The 19,128-nt window shown below is 48.7% G+C and overlaps 1 protein-coding gene across 3 annotated transcripts in view; it reads right to left on the reverse strand.

The window, feature by feature from the left end:
- The window catches only part of Txnrd2 (thioredoxin reductase 2), a 69,941-nt gene that overhangs the window by 38,855 nt on the left and 11,958 nt on the right, over positions 1-19,128 (reverse strand). For 2 of the 3 annotated variants that reach the window (XM_069994360.1, XM_069994358.1), the window contains exons 3-8: positions 15,841-15,897; positions 14,761-14,905; positions 14,173-14,247; positions 12,240-12,318; positions 11,346-11,408; positions 4,720-4,790 (exon numbers count right to left, since the gene is read on the reverse strand). In XM_069994360.1, the coding sequence (XP_069850461.1) occupies positions 4,720-4,790; positions 11,346-11,408; positions 12,240-12,318; positions 14,173-14,247; positions 14,761-14,905; positions 15,841-15,897 (490 nt within the window). Of the gene's footprint in view, positions 1-4,719; positions 4,791-11,345; positions 11,409-12,239; positions 12,319-14,172; positions 14,248-14,760; positions 14,906-15,840; positions 15,915-19,128 lie in introns of all 3 variants that reach the window. The other variant, XM_069994361.1, reaches the window with a different exon arrangement.

The following is a 19,128-nucleotide window of genomic DNA, read 5'->3' on the forward strand; positions in this document are numbered from 1 at the left end:
GGTCAGCATGTAAAGCTTCATAGAAAGGTAGGAAAGTCTAAACGCCACCAAAAAGCCAGGTGCAAGTAATCCTAGTTCCTCCAGAGGCTGAGATCTGAGAAGCCAGCCAAAGCAGGAAAGTCCATTAGACTCATCTCTAATTACCATCAAATAGCCAGAAGTGAGCTGCAGCTTAAGTGGTAGCATGCTAGCCTTAAGCAAACAACAACAACAACAACAAAAACCCTCAGGGACAGCAATCAGGCCTTGAGTTCAAGTAGCGTGGGCATGCGCACACACGTTCACACAAACACACACACACACACACACACCACATCAATGGAGTGATTGATTGATCAATGGATCAAGTCCACCAAAAGAAATCAATGGGAAAGAAAACTAAGATCTAAAAATGCAGCAGTCAGAGAGCTAGAGCCAGTAGGAGCACTCAGGTCCCCGAGAGGCACAGTGCTCAGAGGGGTACTAGGAGGTAAAACATCAGATGGTGGAGGCAACCCTGAAGTCCTCTCCACAGACGAGGCAACTAATCCTACCATGTAAAAGGAAACTCAACCAATGGTAGTTCTGTAGAAAAATACGGGGACTTTAAAAAAAATGGAGGTACGATAGGCCTTTCTGAACATGTAATAAATCTAAAAGCCATTAAGCATATAAAGAGATTTAAGTTACACCCCCAAAAAGGAAAACCATTTGTACATTGCATAAATTAAAAGACAGGAGAAGCTGAGAAAATGTCTGTAGTGTGTGACATGGGATCCCTTCCCTAATATGTAAACCAGCTGGAAGACGAAGAGAAGGAAAAAAGGCAGGCAGACAGAAAACTGGCCCAAAATGACAGCATTATTAATATGCAAGGCCCACGTTTACACTCTAGTTTAAAAAAAAAAAAAAGGCTGGTGAAGACATGAAAAGATGACTGATTGGAGCAAGTAGATAGAATCAGATTGTGTTTAACCTAGCAGAGAGAGACCAAGATAAAAAAACAGATAAGAGGCTGGGGATGTACCTCCGTGGAAGAACACTTGCCCAGCACGTGTGTGAGGTCCAGGGTTCAATCCCCACACTAACAAAAAAAAACAAAACAAACAAATTAAAACTCCAGATGGCCTAGAAATTAAGGCATGAAAGAAAGAGCCAAGTGCCTGAGGCTCAAACCTGTAATCCTAGTTATGTAGGAGACTCAGAGGATGACAGTTCGAGGACAGTCCAGCCAGAAGAGCTTGTGAGACTTGTTTCTTCAGAGGAAAGATGGATGCAGTGGCACATACCTGTGACCCCAGCAAGGATGTGAAGCTTAAAAGTAGGTGGATCACATTCAGATGTGCATCTGGGAGGAAAGCAGGACCCTAGCTTAAAAATAATCAGTGAAGCCAGGCGCCTGTGGCTCACGCCTATAATCCTAGCTACTCAGGAGGCTGAGATCTGAGGATCACAGTTCAAAGCCAGCCTGGGCAGGAAAGTCTGTGAGACTCTTATCTCCAATAAACCACTAGAAAACCGGAAGTGGCACTGTAGCTCAAGCGGTAGAGTGCTCGCCTTGAGCTGAAGAGGGCAGGGACAGCGCCCAAGCCCAGAGTTCAAGCCCCACGTCTGACAAAAAAAAAAAAAAAATCAGTGAAAAACAGGCTGAAGTGAACAAGGCCCTGATTTCAAAGCTAGCACCATACCGAGAGAGAGACAGAGAGACAGAGAGATACAGAGAGACACACACACACAAAGAGACAGAGAGACAGACAGACAGACAGAGGGGGGTGATGTCTGCCAATATCAAAATTTGAAAAAAAGCATCACCAAGTCGAAACCCACTACAATCTGGTGATGCAGTGAAGTCGGTGGACAGGCAGATCTAATTGACACAAACTCTGTCTGGGTGGGGCCCAGCTGTGCCTCCAGCATGGGGATCATGGCTGCCCCTTCCCATTTTCTTCTTTTTAAAGTTGATACCAAGCCAGATATTGGTGGCTCACCCCTGTAATCCTACTACTCAGGAGGCTGAGATCTGAAGATCCAAGTTCAAAGCCAGCCTGGGCAGGAAAGTCCATGAGACTCCTATTTCTAAATAATCACCAAAAAGCCAGAAGTGGGGCTCTGGCTCAAGTGGTAGGGTGCTAGCCTTGAGAGAAACAACAAAGACAGTGCCCAGACTCTGAATTCAAGCTCCAGGACTTGTGAAACACACACACACACACACACACACACACACACACACACACACAAACTGATGCCCAAGTTATGGGGAGATGTAGGGAAGTAGGCAGAAATACACAGAGAACAAATTAAAGCTAGCTGTTAGCAAAATATGTTGAGGATGAAACACACACACACACACACACACACACACACACACACACACACACACACACAAACTGATGCCCAAGTTATGGGGAGATGTAGGGAAGTAGGCAGAAATACACAGAGAACAAATTAAAGCTAGCTGTTAGCAAAATATGTTGAGGATGAAGGCACCAACCTTCACACCCAGCACTTTTCTACGTTTCCTAGAGAAAAGACCTCCCCGAAGGGCGATTATAAAATAAGACAGCTGGGAGTCGGTGGCTCACATCTGTAATCCTAGCTACTCAAGAAGTTGAGATCTAAGGATCCTAGATGAAAGCCAGCCTGAGTAGAAAAATCTGAGACTTTTATATTCAATTAACCACCAAAAAGCTGGGAGTGGAGTTATGGCTCAAGTGGTAAAGCACGGGGCTTGAGAATGTGGCTGGTCCAGGTGGGTGGGGTGGTCCTATCTTTTGAGGATGTGGAGACACTGGATCCTGGGGCACCACTGTAAAACTAGATACTAAGGCTACTGTAGAAAACTGCTCAGTCTCTCAAAACAATCTCTGTTTTTGTTTTGTTTTGGTTTTTTTGGGGGGTCCGGTTGTGGGGCCTGAACTCTGGGCCTGGGCGCTGTCCCTCAGCTCTTTAGCTCAAGGCTAGCGCTCTACCACTTGAGCCACAGCGCCACTTCCGGCTTTTTTCTTTTTGCTTATATGGTGCTGAGGAATCGAACCCAGGGCCTCAGGCTTGCAAGGCAAGCACTCTACCACTGAGCGACCTTCCCAGCCCCCTCAAAACAATCTCTGAAGAATCACCATACAACCCAATGATTCCACTTCTGGGTATGTACCCAAAGGACAGAAAGGAGGGATTCAGGGGGCTGGGAAAGTGGCTCAGTGGTAGAGTGCTTGCCTTGCATGCATGAGGCCCTGGGTTCGATTCCTCAGTACCACATAAGCAGAAAAATCAGGAAGTGGTGCTGTGGCTCAAGTAGTAGAGGGCTAGCCTTGAGCTGAAGAGCTGAGGGACGACAGCACCCAGGCCCAGAGTTCAGGCCCCACAGATCAAGGCCAGCCTAGGCAAAAAACTAGTAAGAGCTCCATCTCAACAACACAATAAAGAGCTGGGTACACTAATATACTAAAGCTAGTAGGAAAGGGAAATAGAAACATCATCGTTCAGACTGGTCCATGCAAAAATATAAGACTCTATAAAAAAAAAAAAAAAAACAACCATTACCATCAAAAAAGAAAGAAGCTGGGCACCAGTGGCTCATACCTGTAATCCTAGCTACTCAAGTGGCTAAGATCTTAGGATCATAGTTTGAAGCCAGCACAGGCAGGAAGGGCCATGAGACACTTATGTTCAATTAACCACCAGAAAACCAGAAGTGGTGATGTGGCTCAAATGGGTAGAGCACTAGCCTTGAGCAAAAAGACCTCTGGGATAGAGCCCAGGCCCTGAGTTCAAGCCCCACAATAGACAGACAGACAGACAGACAGACAGATGGAGAGGGAAGGAGAGAGACAGGGAAGAAGGAAGGAGGGAGAAGGGAACAGAGAAAGAAAGAAGGAAGGAAAGAAAGAAGGAAAGGAAAGAAAAAAAGAATGAGAGAAAGGGAGGGAGGGAGGAAGGGAAAGAAAAATTGTGAAATGTTCCAACATGGAGAAACCTTGAGGTTATTATGCTCTGTGAATAAACCTAGTGCATATGCACACTTGCATGCACAACACACACCTGTACACTTGCACATATTTGCATCATAAGTGCACAGCCTTGCACACATACCTACACACATCTGCCTTCTTCTGGGGCACTTTTCTGTCAGTAAGTATATCCTTGTGGGGAAGGCCCAAGGAGCCAGCACACTGCTCTCAGCCAAGCCTCTGCTGCCCTCTGGTGGTCTCTCTCTCTCTCTCTCTCTCTCTCTCTCTCTCTCTCTCTCTCTTTCTCTCTCTCTCTTTCTCTCTCTGTCTCTGTCTCTCTCTTTCACTGTCTGTCTGTCTGTCTGTCTGCATGTCTGTCTGTCTCTCTTCCACCCCCTCCAGTCTTGGCAAGCAGGAAGGCAAGGTGCACTTAGGACATTTGCACCACACACCCACTTGCAGTATCATGTCCATAACCCAGCCGTGGCTTCTGAGGTTTACAGAGGTTTTGCTGGGTCTCAGGAAAGCCCAATATACAAAGCCTATGACAAAGGAGATGTCTCATTGAGGTCTCTTAGGGGACCCACTGGGGCTGAACTAGATAATAAATGACTCAGTTTATATGACATTCATCTGATCATTTCCAAGAAAGCTACAGTACTCAGTATACCAAAAACCTGCAGGGGGCTCACATAACAACTACAGCCTAAGCAGCCCACTCAAGTGACTTCAGTGTCCCTGACACACCACCCGCAAAGGAGGAAGACACAGTCCTACACATGCCAGGCCTTACGTTTTTCCAGGAGATTCCTTCAACCAGAAGATGTCATCACTGGTAATTCCATACTCCAAGGCACCTTCAATCTATCAGGAAGAAAAAGATTTAATTAACAAGGCTGCCATTTGCTTTGGCCCAGGACTTCTTCCAAGAGAAAGCTTGTTTGGCAGAAACAACTCAGTCAGAACCACCCCAACCCATGCGTGGGGAGAGCTTTCTGTGTTGTCAGACTGTGGACGCAGGGCACAGAAGGTGCCGTGCTTACATCTAACCACGGTGCTAGAAGCACTAGGAGCCTGTTGTCAAGGGCCTCCCAGGTGGACGCGATGGTGGCTCTCACCTCTACTCTCTGGGACCTTCCCCTTGACCTTAATGCAAAGCCATGGCCCAGGGCCTGGGGTGGGCATGGCAGCTACCAGGGCCATAGATACACAGAGCTGCTCTCCTCTGTGATTATTCAGGAACAGAAAGGAGATGGGGCATGCAGACCAAGGGAGCAGCACCCTGGGGCCCAGACTCAGACAGGTAGATGAAGAAGCGTGAGAAGATCAGGCCTAGAGAGCTGCAATGTCTCATGAAGAGGCCAGGGGAGGGGATGGGAAGAATAGATGAGCCAGATGTTGTCAGTGCAGACTGAGGTGCATAGAGTATGGGGAGCAGAAGGCTCCAAGGGCACCAAGCTGCAGGCTGGACAGACCAGGCACCCTCCAAGGCCAGTCATGGGTAGGGAGCCGTGTGTCCAGAGATCACACAAATGTTCTGACAAGCTATGGCTAAGCAGCTGGGGAAGACCCAAGGCCAAGCATTGTCCTGTGTGACTAAGATGTGCTAGTGGAGAGGAAACAGAGTCTATAAACAATTTATGATTCCAACTGACAAAAACAATAAATAAGGCCAGGAATTTCTCCACTTTGCTCAAGGAAAACCAAAAGGTCTGAAAACCAAAGGTACTCAAACACAAGTTTTTGGCAGACACCCAGGGAGGGCAGGTCAGGGATGGGGGCAGGCAGCAGGCAGAGTGGGGAGCGACTGAGCTGCCTCCCCAGGACCTGGGCACTTGCTTTGCTCTCCTGAGAGTGAGTAGATCCAGAGCAGCCATGAACAGCAGGATGGGGCAGGCCAGGGACCCTCTGAAAAGGTGTGTGGAATGGGTGCATGGGAAACTCTACCCAGAGGCTCTATGGACCTGAGGTAAAGGTGACCACTGGCTTCCTAGAAACTGACCATGGCCTGTAGAGGCGTTGTGTGTGTGTGTGTGTGTGTGTGTGTGTGTGTGTGTGTGCCAGTCCTGGGCACTGTTCCTGAGCGCGTGCGCGCGAGCGTGTGTGTATGTGTGTGTGTGTGTGTGTGTGTGTGTGTGTGTGTGTGTGTGTGTGTGTGTGTGTGTGTGTGTGTGTGTGTGTGTGTGCGCGTGCCAGTCCTGTGGCTTGAACTCAGGACCTGGGTGCTGTCCCTGAGCTTCTTTTTGCTCAAGGCTAGCACTCTACCACTTGAACCACAGCACCACTTTCAGCTTTTTCTGTTTATGTGGCACTGAGGAATCGAACCCAGGACTTCATGCATGCTAGGCAAGCACTCTGCCACTAAACCACATTCCCAGCCCTGCAGAGGCTTTAAGCACAGCCACTGGCAGCCCAGCTGTAGGTGAGGGGGTCACTTAGACCCTGGCTGTTGTAGTCCCCTTGAGAACAATGGCACTGTGTCAGCAAGGCTGTTGGAGTGCCCCCTGTGTGTAGCGTGCCCCTCAGAGGCTGTTTTAGCTTGTCTGGCAGACAGAGGAACGATTCCATGGTCCTCTGAGGACTGGAGGCACTTGCTAGCCTCAGTCCCTTCTGGCCCCCATTTCCACAGCAAGCACAGATGGAAATGGAAGCTGGGGACTCAGATGCTCAGGACTCTGCTTCCGTGTGAAAAGGAACAGGACCATCTTGGTTTCTCCACCCACATTCCACCTGGGTCTAAGCCTCTGAGGCTGATGTGGGCCTTCAGGCCCCTGAGACCCAAGAGACCCACAGGGAGACTCAGGGCTGGTGGTGACACCCAGCTCTCTGGGAGACCTGCAAGGATGTGCCTGCGCCAAACCCCTCTGATCCTACCTCTTACTACCCCTGCAATGGCCACCCACTCTCACCTGGCTCACGCTGAGGTCCCTTCCTGTGAGTGGGAGGGCAAAGGAGTCCCCACATCACTCACGGCTAGGCTAGGAGGTGACGTCAGAAAAAAGTGTGAAGAACATCCCAAGATTCACCTGTTCATCATAGCAGAGAAGAGAAAACTGGCAAGAATGTTCAGATTCAACTTTTTCAGAACTCTGAAAACTAAACAAAAGCTCTCAGCAATGCAGGAACTCAGTAAGAATAGTAGGCCTAGGCCAGGCACTGGAGGCTAATGACTATAATCCTAACTATTCAGGAGGCTGAGATCTGAGGATCTTGGTTTGAAGCCAGCCCAGGCAGGAAAGTCCAAGAGACTCTTATCTCTGATTAACCACCAAAAAGCCAGAAGTAGAACAATGGCTTAAATGACAGAGCACAAGCCTTGAGGATAAAACCTCAGCCCAGGTTCTGAGTTCAAGCCCCAGTACCAGCACACACACAAAAGAAGAACAGTAAGAATATGGGGCGCTTATTAACTGACTCTGGTCCCAAGCCAGAGACAGGGACAGCACAACAGAGCAGACAGGCCGAGTAGAGCTGAAGCCTTTCCAAGTATCCCACCCAGGGAATACTCAGCATCTGGCCCTGTGGATGACTCCTGACCTCACGCCAGCTTCCAAAGAGAAAGCCTCTCTGTGGACATCTATCTAATCTTTTAAGTTCATAACTGCCTGAGTCGATGGATAACAGAAAGGACAAATGAGATAAACTGAAAAGTTCCAAACCAAAAACAGAAATGAGGGCTTTTTTTTGCGGTCGTGGGGCCTGAACTCTGGGCCTGGGCGCTGTCCTCAGTTCTCAGCTCAAGGCTAGCGCTCTACCACTTGAGCCACAGCACCACTTCTGGGTTTTTTCTTTTTGCTTATGTGGTGCTGAGGAATTAAACCCAAGGCCTCATGCATGCAAGGCAAGCGCTCTACCACTGAGCCACCTTCCCAGCCCGGCTTTTTTTTTTTCTTTTAGTGTGGTATACCACATGGGGCTTAAACTCAGGGCCTTAGTGATGTCCCTGAGCTGCTTTTGTTCAAGGCTAGTGGCTCTGCCACTTGAGCCACAGCTCCACATCTGCCTTTTTGGGTAGTTAGTGGATAAGAGTCTCAAAGAGGACTAGGAATGTGGTAGAATTGCTTGCCTAGCATTCAGGAAGCCTTAGGTTTGATTCCTCAATACCACATAAACAGAAAAGGCTAGATATCCAGGCCCTGGTGGCTCATGCCTGTAATCCTAGCTACTCAGGAGGCTGAAATCAATCTGAGGATCACAGTTCAAAGCCAGCCTGGGCAGGAAAGTCCATGAGACTTTTATCTCCAATAAACCACTCACAAAACCAAAAGTAGTGCTTTGGCTCAAGTGGTAGAGTGCTAGCCTTGAGCAGAAGAGCTGAAGGACAGTGCCCAGGCCCAAAGTTCAAGCCCCACCACTGACAAGAAGAAAAAGAAAAAGAAAAAGAAACAGCTTGGAAGTGGCACCATGGCTCAAGTGGTAGAGTGCTACCTTTGAGCAAAAGAAGCCCAGGCACAGTGCCCAGGCCCTGAGTTCAAGCCCCAGGACTGGCAAAAAAACAAAAACAAAAACAAAAACGGAGTCCCATAGACTTTCCTGCCTGGGCTGGCTTTGAACCATAATCCTCAGATCTCAGCTTCCTGAGTAGCTAGGATTCTAGGCATGAGCCACTGGTGCCCAGCTTTCCATGGAGGCTTTGAACAAAAACTCTAGAAACACTTCTAGGAGTCTAGAACTCCAGACAGAGGTACTGAGCTTCGCATATACCAGGGGGGAAAAATCAAGATAGTCCTGAGGTCTTACTGATACACACAGTGCCCTCAGCAAAGCCATGCTTTAAGGAGTTTAGGGAATAGCTCTGACCAGACATTAGCTGACTGCTAAACTGACCAAATGAACTTCAGTGGCCATACATGACAAAAAATAAATGCAAAACTAACTTAGAGAAATTACCAAACAGGCAGCAATAACAACAATCGCAATTTCAGGGTAAGGGGGTTGCTCTGATTTCTAGAGTTACTACATTAAGTTATTGGAAATGTTCAGCTTTCAATTAAAAAAAAAGTTACATGAGGGCTAAGAATGTTGGCTTAGTGACTGAGTACTTGCCTAGCATGTATGAAGCTCTGGGTTCAATTCCTCAGTACCATATAAACAGAAAAGGCCAGAAGTGGTGCTGTGTCTCAAGTGGTAGAGTGCTAACTTTGAGCAAAAACAGCTCAGAGGGGGCTGGGAAAGTGGCTCAGTGGTAAAGTGCTTGCCTTGCATGCCAGAGGCCCTGGGTTTGATTCCTCAGCACCACATAAGCAAAAAGAAAAAAGCCAGAAGTGGCGCTGTGGCTCAAGTGGTAGAGCGCTAGCCTCGAGCTGAAGAGCTTAGGGACAGTGCCCAGGCCCAGAGTTCAGGCCCCATGACTGGACCCAAAAAAAAAAAAAAAAAAAAAAAAACAGCTCAGAGATAGTGCCTAGGACCTCAGTTCAAGCCACAGGACTGGCAAAAAAAAAAGTTATATGTGCTAATAATAACCCTGGTTATTTCCTCAAAAGATTAAGCAGAATGGTGTGTGATCCCAATTCTACTCCCAACACCCCATAAGGAGTGAAAATTAAGTCCACACACACAAATAACTTGTTTTTTGTGGTCATTGGGCTTGAATTCAGGGCCTGGTCTCTGTCCCTGAGATTTTTTTGCTTAAGGCTAGTGCTCTACCACTTTGAGCCACAGCTCTACTTCCAGTTTTCTGGTGGTTAATTGGTGATAAGAATCTCATGGACTTTCCTGCCTGGGCTGGCCTTGAACCATGATCCTCAGATCTCAGCCTCCTGAGTAACAAGGATTACAGGTATGAGTTACCAGTACCCAGCCACAAACAACTTTTATGTGGTCATAGTGGCAATGCCAATGCTCATCAATGTACAATAAAGAAGCAAAATATGGCTAATATCCATACATGGAATATTATTCAGCCTTCAAAAGGAAAGAAAGGATGGGCTCTGGTGGCTCCCACCTGTAATTCTAATTACTCAGGAGGCTGAGATCTGAGGAACTGGGTTCTCCAAATTATCACCAAAAAGCTGGAAGTGAAGCTGTGGCTCAATTGATAAAGTGATAGCCTTGAGCAAAAAAGCTAAGGGACAGTGCATAGGTCCTGAGTTCCAAGTCTCAGGACCAGCACAAAAAAAAAGGAAGAAAATTCTACAAATTCTCAAGGATGAACCTTGAGGACCTTATGCCAAGTAAAATAAACCAGATACAAACAATGACTGCATGTATAGCAGGTATATGAGTTACCTAGAATAATCAAATCATCAAGACAATACAGAATGGTAGGTGGTAAATACCAGAACCTAGAGAAGAAAGGTGTGGGACTAGGGCTGGATGGTGCAGAATACCAACATGGGAGGACAAGAACACAGATGGTGACAACTCTTAACTGTGCCTCCAAAGAATGAGTAGTATAGCATGTAAATTTTATTTAAAAATTTTTAAAAGTTGTGGTTGTGGACTTGGAATGTGGCTTAGTTGTAGAGTGCTTGCCTAGCATGCACAAAGCCCTAGGTTCGATTCCACAGTACCACATACACAGAAAAAGCCAGAAGTGGTACTATGCACAAGTGGTAGAGTGCTAGCCTTGAGCCAAAGAAGCTCAGGGACAGTGCCAAGGCCCTGAGTTCAAGCCCCAGGACTGGCAAAAAAGAAAAAAACAGTGTGGTTGTGGACTGCGAAGGTGGCTTAGTGGCAGAGTGCTTGCCTAACATGCATGAAGCCCTGGGTTCAAGTCCTCAGTATAACGCACACAGAAAAAAAGCTGGAAGTGGTGCTGTGGCTCAAGTGGTAGAGCTCTAGCCTTGAGCAAAAGAAGCTCAGGGACAGCGCCGAGGCCCTGAGTTCAAGCCCCAGGACTGGCAAAAAAAAAAGAAAAAAGTTGTGGTTGTGGTGATGGAGGAGGAGGATGATAAAGAAAAAGGTTGAAGACCCGGATGTCCTACATGTTGCAGTTAAAAGAAAAAGGTGTCAACAATAGAGACTTAGAACAAGAGATACCAGGGCTGGATACAGTAGAGCCCACCTATAGTCTCAGCTACTCAAGAGGCTGAAGCAGGAAAGTTACTTGAATCCACAAGTTCAGGAGTTCAGGACCAGCCTGAACAACACAGAGACTTGATATCTTTAAAAGAAGATGAGGGGGGGAAAGGAGAGAGGAGGGAGGAGAGGACAGGACAGGACAGGACAGGACAGGGAGAGGGAACAGGCACAGTAATGTCCCAGATGCCAGCTGGAGAGTACAAGAGTGTCTCTAAGGGCTTAACAATGGAGGGGGGATGGTCACTGGAGACTCCGTTTCAGCAGTGGGTTCGTGGGATAGATGTACAAAGGAGAAAGGACAGTGAATGTGGAAGAAGCTACAGGGTAGAAGACCCTGGTGTAGGAATCATGAGAACACACTCAAGGGAAGGACATTAGGTTTGGGAGGACACTCACATGTGTGGGGTACTTCGGCCGTCCTCCTGTAGCAATGACAATGTGCTCAGCAGAAAGCAGAGTCTGAGATTAGAGAAAAGGTTAGAGGTCAAGCAGAACACTAGGATCCCCAGTCAGAAAGGCTCAAATGCCTCAGGTCCCCTGGGGGTGGGGATCACATGTCCCACAGAGCAGGAATCCTGAAGGCATCTCCTCAAATCCCCACAACATCCTGCAAGAAGGATGCAATCACCCCCGCCCTCCTTGTCAGGCTGTCCCCAAGCTGCTGGCAGCCTGGTATGGCATGCAGCTCATAGGAGCTGTTTAGTTATTTGGGTTTGTTTTCATTGTTGTGTTGATGGGGATAGAGATTGAACCCAGAGCTTTGTGCATGCTAAGAACATACTCTGCTGCTTAACTACACCCCCAGCCCTATTGAATCTCTATATCCCAAGCTTGGCCTGGAATTCATGAACCTCCAGAGAGCTGGAATTAGCAACACCAACTGTCTCATCTTTCTTCCACTCCATTAGCACCCACCTCCCGGGCTTCGGCAGTACTGAGGACTCAACTCAGGCCTCACACTAGTTAGGCAAGCGCTATCACTTGAACCACACTCCCAGCTCTTTTTGCTTTGTTTGTCAGATAAGGTCTCCCACTTTTGCCCAAGGCCAGCCTTGGACTGTTATCATCCTACCTCTACTTCCCTAGTACCTGGGATGCCAGGCATGTACTCCTGTGCCCAACTAGGTTTAATCTTTTGGAAAAAGTGTGGCTTTGAAGGAAGCTGTCTGTTCAATTCCAGTGGTGTTTCTTCATAGAAACCACCCAGGCAGAACGAGGCTAGTGTGGGTGCCCACATTCCATGGAAAGAATGGGTCCAAGATGAGCCACAAAGGCCAGGCAGGCGCTCACCTCCTTCCCACCTTTGGCCACACCGCAAACAGTATGCTTGTTGACAAAGCTGGCTTTGATGTTAAAATACTTGACTTTCCTGTAACACAGAAAGAAGATTTTCAAGCATTTTTTTCTATGAATTAAACTTCAGTGCCCAAGTTACACAGCATTATGCAGACTGCTAACAGGTAAGCCCTGGAACTGGGGATGGAGCCCAGTGCTCCACTTGCCTAGCAAGGACAAGGACCTAGGTTTGATCCCCAGCACTACAAAAGAAAAATGAAAGTGAAAGAGAGAGGAGGGAGCGATGGAGGGAGGAAGAGAGGAGGAAGGGAGGAAGGGAAAAAGGAAAGAAGGGAAGAAGGAAAGAAGGGAGAAAGGAAGGAGAAAAAAGAACCATGGCCAACTCCAGACCATGGCTCACACGGAGTAAAAAGCAGGCAGAAGCAGCAGCACTCGGAAGAACCCAGGCCCTGGGGACCAGGTGACCAGTGTCAAGTGACCAGCAGTGACAGGCTGGTGGGCAGTGAAGGGGGCTAGGCCTCTCTCAGGACCTGTCCTCATCATCTGTGCGTGTATCATCAGGGAGCTGGATGCCCACTCCATAGATGGCAAGGCCAGGAGAAGAGTGAGGCCAGGCTGGTAGGACACAGCTGTGTTGGATGGTGTGGTGTGCAGACACACCCCACACTGAGTGCAAAGGCTGAGTTGCAGTGGAGAGCTCTTTGTGGTTCTGGCTTTGTTTCCCCACTCTTGGGTTCTCCACGCTCATGCCTATGCCTTTCTGGGCTGAGGGCCCTTTGCTCACCTGGTTAAGTCAGGGAATGCGCTGATGACACAGACATCCAAGGCCTGTAATAAGGAAAGTGGAAACAAGCCAGGTGCCAGCACTCCCTCCGTGATGTCTGTGGAGTGGCCTGGATTAGGCCTGCTTCGCACCTGCCTAGGAGCTGCATGGGTTTGAGGACTGGGAGGACAGCAGAGCCCACTGTCTTCTGCAAGCTAAACTTGGGGATGTGGAGTCCCATACGGAAGAGACATGACCACAGAAACCTCTGCAGCACAATGAGACTTCTCCTGGTGGAGGCACCAGATGGGGAAGGCCCCACAGGGACAGTGTGGCTTCCTAGCTTGGCTTCCCTGGTGTGAGTGGGCACAAGACTGATGCCCACTCTGGAGGCCAGGAAAATCCCCAGGGACCAAGAAGGGGGTGCCCGGGTGAGACTCCCATCCCATGAGGGCCACTGTCCACATGGGCTAATTTAGGCAGCATGACACACCAGAGCAGAGCTAAGCCCTCAGCACTGACCTGTGCATCCCTATGGGGACAGGAATGGCAGTTGTAGGCTAGAGGGAACAGGAAGGGACATCTCTGAGGCAGCAAACACCAGGGCCCTTCCTTCTTCCCCAAGAAGCCCTACAAGGTATGCATATGTAGAAGCAGAAAATACAGGATTGGAAGATAGTGTATGAGGTTTATCTTTGCCGCCTCACGGGGTTCACTTAGCTGTTTCCTACAACTGTGGCAGGAGAGCAGTGGCCTGCCTAGAGGAAGGAGCTGCCAGGAGGCTGGCCTCTCACAAGCCATTTAGTCCCAAATCCAGCCATGGCCACACACTGGGCTTCAGGCCTCCCCACCCTGACTGCCCCCTCTTCCCTGTGCTCCTGTCATTCAGCCTCCATACCTATCCTTTGCTCCTGCTGCGTCTGGGTTTTGCTCCAGGGAGAACCTCACTTTCCACAGCATGGCACCCCTTATCTGTGTGCCCACCAAGAAGTATCCCTCCCCCCATCATCTTACAAGCCAAGCCCCCCAAGCCTGTCAGGATGTGTTCTGCACAATCAATCAGTAAGTGCTCTTCCAGGGATAGCAGGACCTGAAAGGTCAGGAGGGCAGCCTACCCTGAGAACCATACTACACGGCCACAGAGGCCTGGCATAACTTTGGTACCTGTCCTGCAGCTGGACACGGTGTCCCCAGTTCAAGGATTTCACATAGTTTTGCACAGCTTCTGCCATTTTCTTCCTGTTGACACACACAGGGAGAAAAATAAGCCCTAAGAGACTGTCAAGGAAGTGGAAGAAAGAGGAGAGATGGAGGTGCATTTGAAGGGGTACAGCATGGCGCTCATCCCCACAGGTGGCTGCTGCCTCTGAGCAGAGCTGGCACTCTGGAAATGGAGGCATTGGCCTCCACCCATCCAGACAGCAGCTCTGTGTCCAGGTCACACATTGCAGGGGAATGTCAGAGCTGCCTGTGTGTGGCTTGGAGCGGAATCATGTGTCACCATCTGTGACAGTCCTCTGCCTCATTCTGCTGCCTTTGCACTGGGCCATTCTTGGCAGGGCTATCCTGGGCATTGCGGATCAGCAGCCGCCTGGGCTCTACCCCACTCCTCCCGTGACAACTCAAAGTGTCTCTACAGAGGGCCAAATGTCAAGAGTGGAGGCTGCTTCTGTGATGGTTGATGTCAAATGAATTTCTATTCCACCTAAGGGTAGCAGAAAAGCAAGGGCATTCTAGACATGGGCTTCTCACCAGTCATGCTGGATGGGCTGGCCTACGTCCCAGCCATAGTGTTGGGCATCTCGGATCACGCCCCCCAGAAGTGCAGCCTGGTGCATCAGTTTCTTAGGGATACAGCCCACGTTGACACAAGTACCGCCCAGGCCCCATTTGGTACCTAAAATGTTGGAAGACCACTTATTTATTTATTCACTTTTTTACTTATTTGCAATGCTGGGGACAGAATCAGGCCTAGAACATACTAGGCAAATATTCTGTCACTCAACTGTACCCCCACCCCAGGGAAGAGCATATTTGAGATCACATTCAGGGTTTCTGTTCTTCTACAGTGTTCTGAGCCCCTTTAAGTGGCTGTTAGTTTGTAATTCAAAAACATAGCCCTAGGGAGCTTTGTCACAGTATTTTGTTCTTTATAACTGCATTTAGAGTAGTTTTAAAAATAAGAATAAAGACTGAGTATCAGTAGCTCTCATCTGTAATCCTAGCCACTCAGGAGGCTGAGATTAGAGGATCTCAGTTTGAAGACAGCCTGGGCAGGAAAGACCTTTGAGATTCTCACTCACTTCCAATTAACCACCATAAAGTTAGAAGTAGAGCTGTAGGTCAAGTGATAAGAGTGTTAGCCTTGGACAAAAAAGCTATGTGATAACATCCAGGTTCGGAGTTCAAACTCCAGAACGGGCACAAAATAAAACAACAAAATAATATGAGTAGGGGCTGGGAAGGTGGCTCAGTGATAGAGCGCTTGCCTTGCATGCATGAGGTCCTGAGTTCAATTCCTCAGCACCACATACGCGGAAAAAAAAAAAAGCCGGAAGTGGCGCTGTGGCTCAAGTGGTAGAGCACTAGCCTTGAAGAGCTGAGGGACAGCTCCCAGGCTCAGAGTTCAGGCCCATGACCCGACCCAAAACAAAATAATATGAGTAAATAACTTTACAGTTAAAGACAGTTATGTGTGAAATGGGACACTCCCTGGAGACTATGGACAGAAGATGAATGATTTTGGCCTCAGCCCCCTCTGGATGTGAACAGGGTCCCACCGCCACTTCCCCTCTTCTATCACACAGAGCTCCTGTTGGGGCGGCCACCTACCTCGAGGAGAGGGTTCCACATAGTCTACCACAGCCACCTTCTTTCCCAGCTGCGCGGCTAAAGGACAAGGAGAGCTGCAGGTGAGCACAAAAGGGGAAGGAGGTGGGCAGCTGCCAGCACAGTAGCCGAGCTGACAGTATTCATGATTTCCTGTCGGCCCTGCCATCCTGGCCCATGAAGCCCTGCTGCCCACCAGTTCTGGCCCCCCAACTGCCCACCCAGGTCCTCTGCACAGGTAGCAACCCTCAGGCTTCACAGATGCAGCCTGCATGCTGCCCACCATGGCAGCACTGGAACCAATTCTTCTCAGCTCCTGTTCACATCTAATTCCAGGCCAAATGTTTGATGAATCTGGTGTCTATTCCAAGCACTGAGGAGGAGTATCCCAGGGGCAGCCCACCCTAGGAAAGGCCCACTGGCCTCCAGCAGTCCTGAGGAACTCGGGTCCTTCTCCCTGGCTCACTTTGTCTCACAGAGCTGAGAATAGTGATCGAGGTCTTGTAACTTCCACCCATAAGCCCACCCTCATCAGAGACTTCCCCCAGGTAAGCAAGTAGGGATCTGCTGCCTCTCTCAGGATGAGAAAACAAAGCTCAAGAGAAGTTAAGCACAGGCCCAAGGTCAGTCAGACACCTGAGTGTAAGCTACTCGCTGGTCCATAAAGCCATTTAGCTGACATCCAGCCATCAATCAACAGGGCCTTCCAGGGTCCCAGGTTCCAGGTTCTGAGGCCAACTCAGGATCATCTTGGACCAATTAAGCTCCAGATTCTGGACTTGAGCACCTCAGAGGATAGGCTGGATGTCTGTATCCTCATGAACCCATAAATGTTCGAAACATTAAAGAACGTGGAATGCAGCTGGGCACTAGTGGCTCATATCTATAATCTTTTTTTTGGGTGGGGGGGGGCTTGGTCATGCGGCCTGAACTCTGGGCCTGGGCGCTGTCCCTCAGCTCTTCAGGGCTAGTGCTCTACCACTTGAGCCACAGTGCACTTCTGGCTTTTTTCTTTTCTTATGTGGTGCAGAAGAATCGAACCCAGGGCCTCAGGCATGCAAGGCAGCGCTCTACCACTGAGCCACCTTCCCAGCCCTCATATCTATAATCTTATCTACCAAAGAAGATGAGATCTAAGCTTGGCCCTCTCTGGTGGTTCATGCCTGTAATCCTAGCTACTCAGGAAGCTGAGATTTGAGGATTGTGTTTCAAAGCCAGCCTGGGCAGGAAAGTCTGTGAGACTCTTATCTCCAATTACCTACCAGGAAACCAGAAGTGGTGCTGTGGCTCAAAGTGGTAAAGCACTCGCCTTGAACAAAAGAGCTCAGGGACAGTACCCAGGCCCTGAGTTTAAGCTCCATGAATGGGGGAAAAAAGATGAGATCTGAGGATCAAGGTTTAAATCTAGCCTGGGCAGAAGTCTGAGACTTTCTATAACCAGATTTGCTATAACCAGCAAAAAGCCAGAAGTGGAGGTATGGCTCAAGTAGTAGAGCATTGGTGGTAAGCAAAAAGCTGTGTGACAGTGTAAAGTCCTAAGTTCAAGCTCCAGTGCTAGCACAGAAAGAGAGGAAGAGACACACACACACAGAGACAGAGACAGAGACAGACAGACAATGGAATGTTTCTGGCTATCTGAAAGCAAGGTAAGACAAAGTTTTAGAAGAGCCCATCTTTTTTTTTTTTTTTTTTTTTGGCGGTCGTAGGGCTTGAACTCTGGGCTTGGGCACTGTCCCTCAGCTCTTCAGCTCAAGGCGAGCGCTCTACCACTTGAGCCACAGTGCCACTTCCAGTTTTCTAGTGGTTTATTGGAGATAAGAGTCTCACTGAGTTTCCTGCCCGGGCTGGCTTGAACTGCGATCCTCAGATCTCAGCCTCCTGAGTAGCTAGGATTACAGACGTGAGCCACTGGCGCCCAACAAAAGAACCCATCTTAAAAACTCACTTCAGCCTTGTGCCAGGGGCTCAAACCTGTAATCCTATCTACTCAAGAGACTGAGATCTGAGAATAATCAAGGCCAGCTGGGGAAAGAAAGTCCATGAGATACTAATCTCTAATGAACTACTCAAAAAAACCTACAAGTGGTGCTGTGGCTAATGGTAGAGTGCTACTCTTGAACAAAAGTATATCAGGATTGGGTGCCAGTGACTCACACCTGTAATCCTAGCTACTCAGGAGGCTGAGATCTGATGGTCACAGTTCAAAGCCAGCCGGGGCAGGAAAGTCCATGAGACTCTTATCTCCAATTAACCACCAGAAAACAGGAAGTGGCACTGTGGTTCTAATGTTAGTGGGCTTGCCTTGAGCTGAAGAGCCAGGGACAGTGCCCAGGCCTAGAGTTCAAGCCCCACAACCAACCAAAAAAAAAAAAGTAGATCAGGAATGTCACTCAGGCCCTGAGTACAAGTACCAGCACACACACGCACATACACACACACACACACACACACACACACACACACACACACACACACACACACACACACACACACACACACACACACACACACACACACACACACACACACACACACACACACACACACACACACACACACTGACCACTTTGGCCAGATGCCAGAGGCTCAAGGTTCAAGCCTATATTTCTAACAACTCAAACTCAGGAGGCTGAGATTGTTTAAAGCTACTCCAAACAGATAAATCCTAGAGACTCCTCCAATTAACCAGCAAAAAGCCAGATCTGAAGGTGTGGCTCAAGTGGTAGAGTGCCTGTCTATCAAATTTGAGGTCCTGAATTCAAACCCAAGAACAGTCAAAGCATCATCATCATCATCATCATCATCATCATCATCATCATCATCATCATCATCCAGACAAAGCTCAGTATTAATATTTCTAGGAATATAAGAACATATGAAGCTGGGCACCAGTGGCTTATGCCTCAGGAGGCTGAGATCTGAGGATCGAGGTTCGAAACTAGCCCAGGCAGGAAAGTCCCTGAGATTCTTTTTTTTTTTTTTTTTTGTCAGTTGTGGGGCTTGGGCGCTGTCCCTCCACTCTTCAGCTCAAGGCAAGAGCTCTACTGCTTGAGCCACAGTGCCACTTCCAGTTTTCTAGTGGTTCATTGGAGAGAAGAGTCTCATGGAGTTTCCTGCCTGGGCTGGCTTTGAACCGTGATCCTCAGATCTCAGCTTCCTGAGTAGCTAGGATTACAGGCGTGAGCCACTAGCACCTGGCCCCCAGAGACTCTTATCTCCAATTAACCACCAGAAAATTGGAAGTAGTGCTGTGGCTCAAAGTGGCATAGTGCTAGCCTTGAGTGAAAATGC

The sequence above is a fragment of the Dipodomys merriami genome, unplaced genomic scaffold, assembly GCF_024711535.1.
Source record: "Dipodomys merriami isolate MVZ:Mamm:240054 unplaced genomic scaffold, mDipMer1.0.p SCAF_45, whole genome shotgun sequence".
NCBI classification, from domain to species: Eukaryota; Metazoa; Chordata; class Mammalia; order Rodentia; family Heteromyidae; genus Dipodomys; species Dipodomys merriami.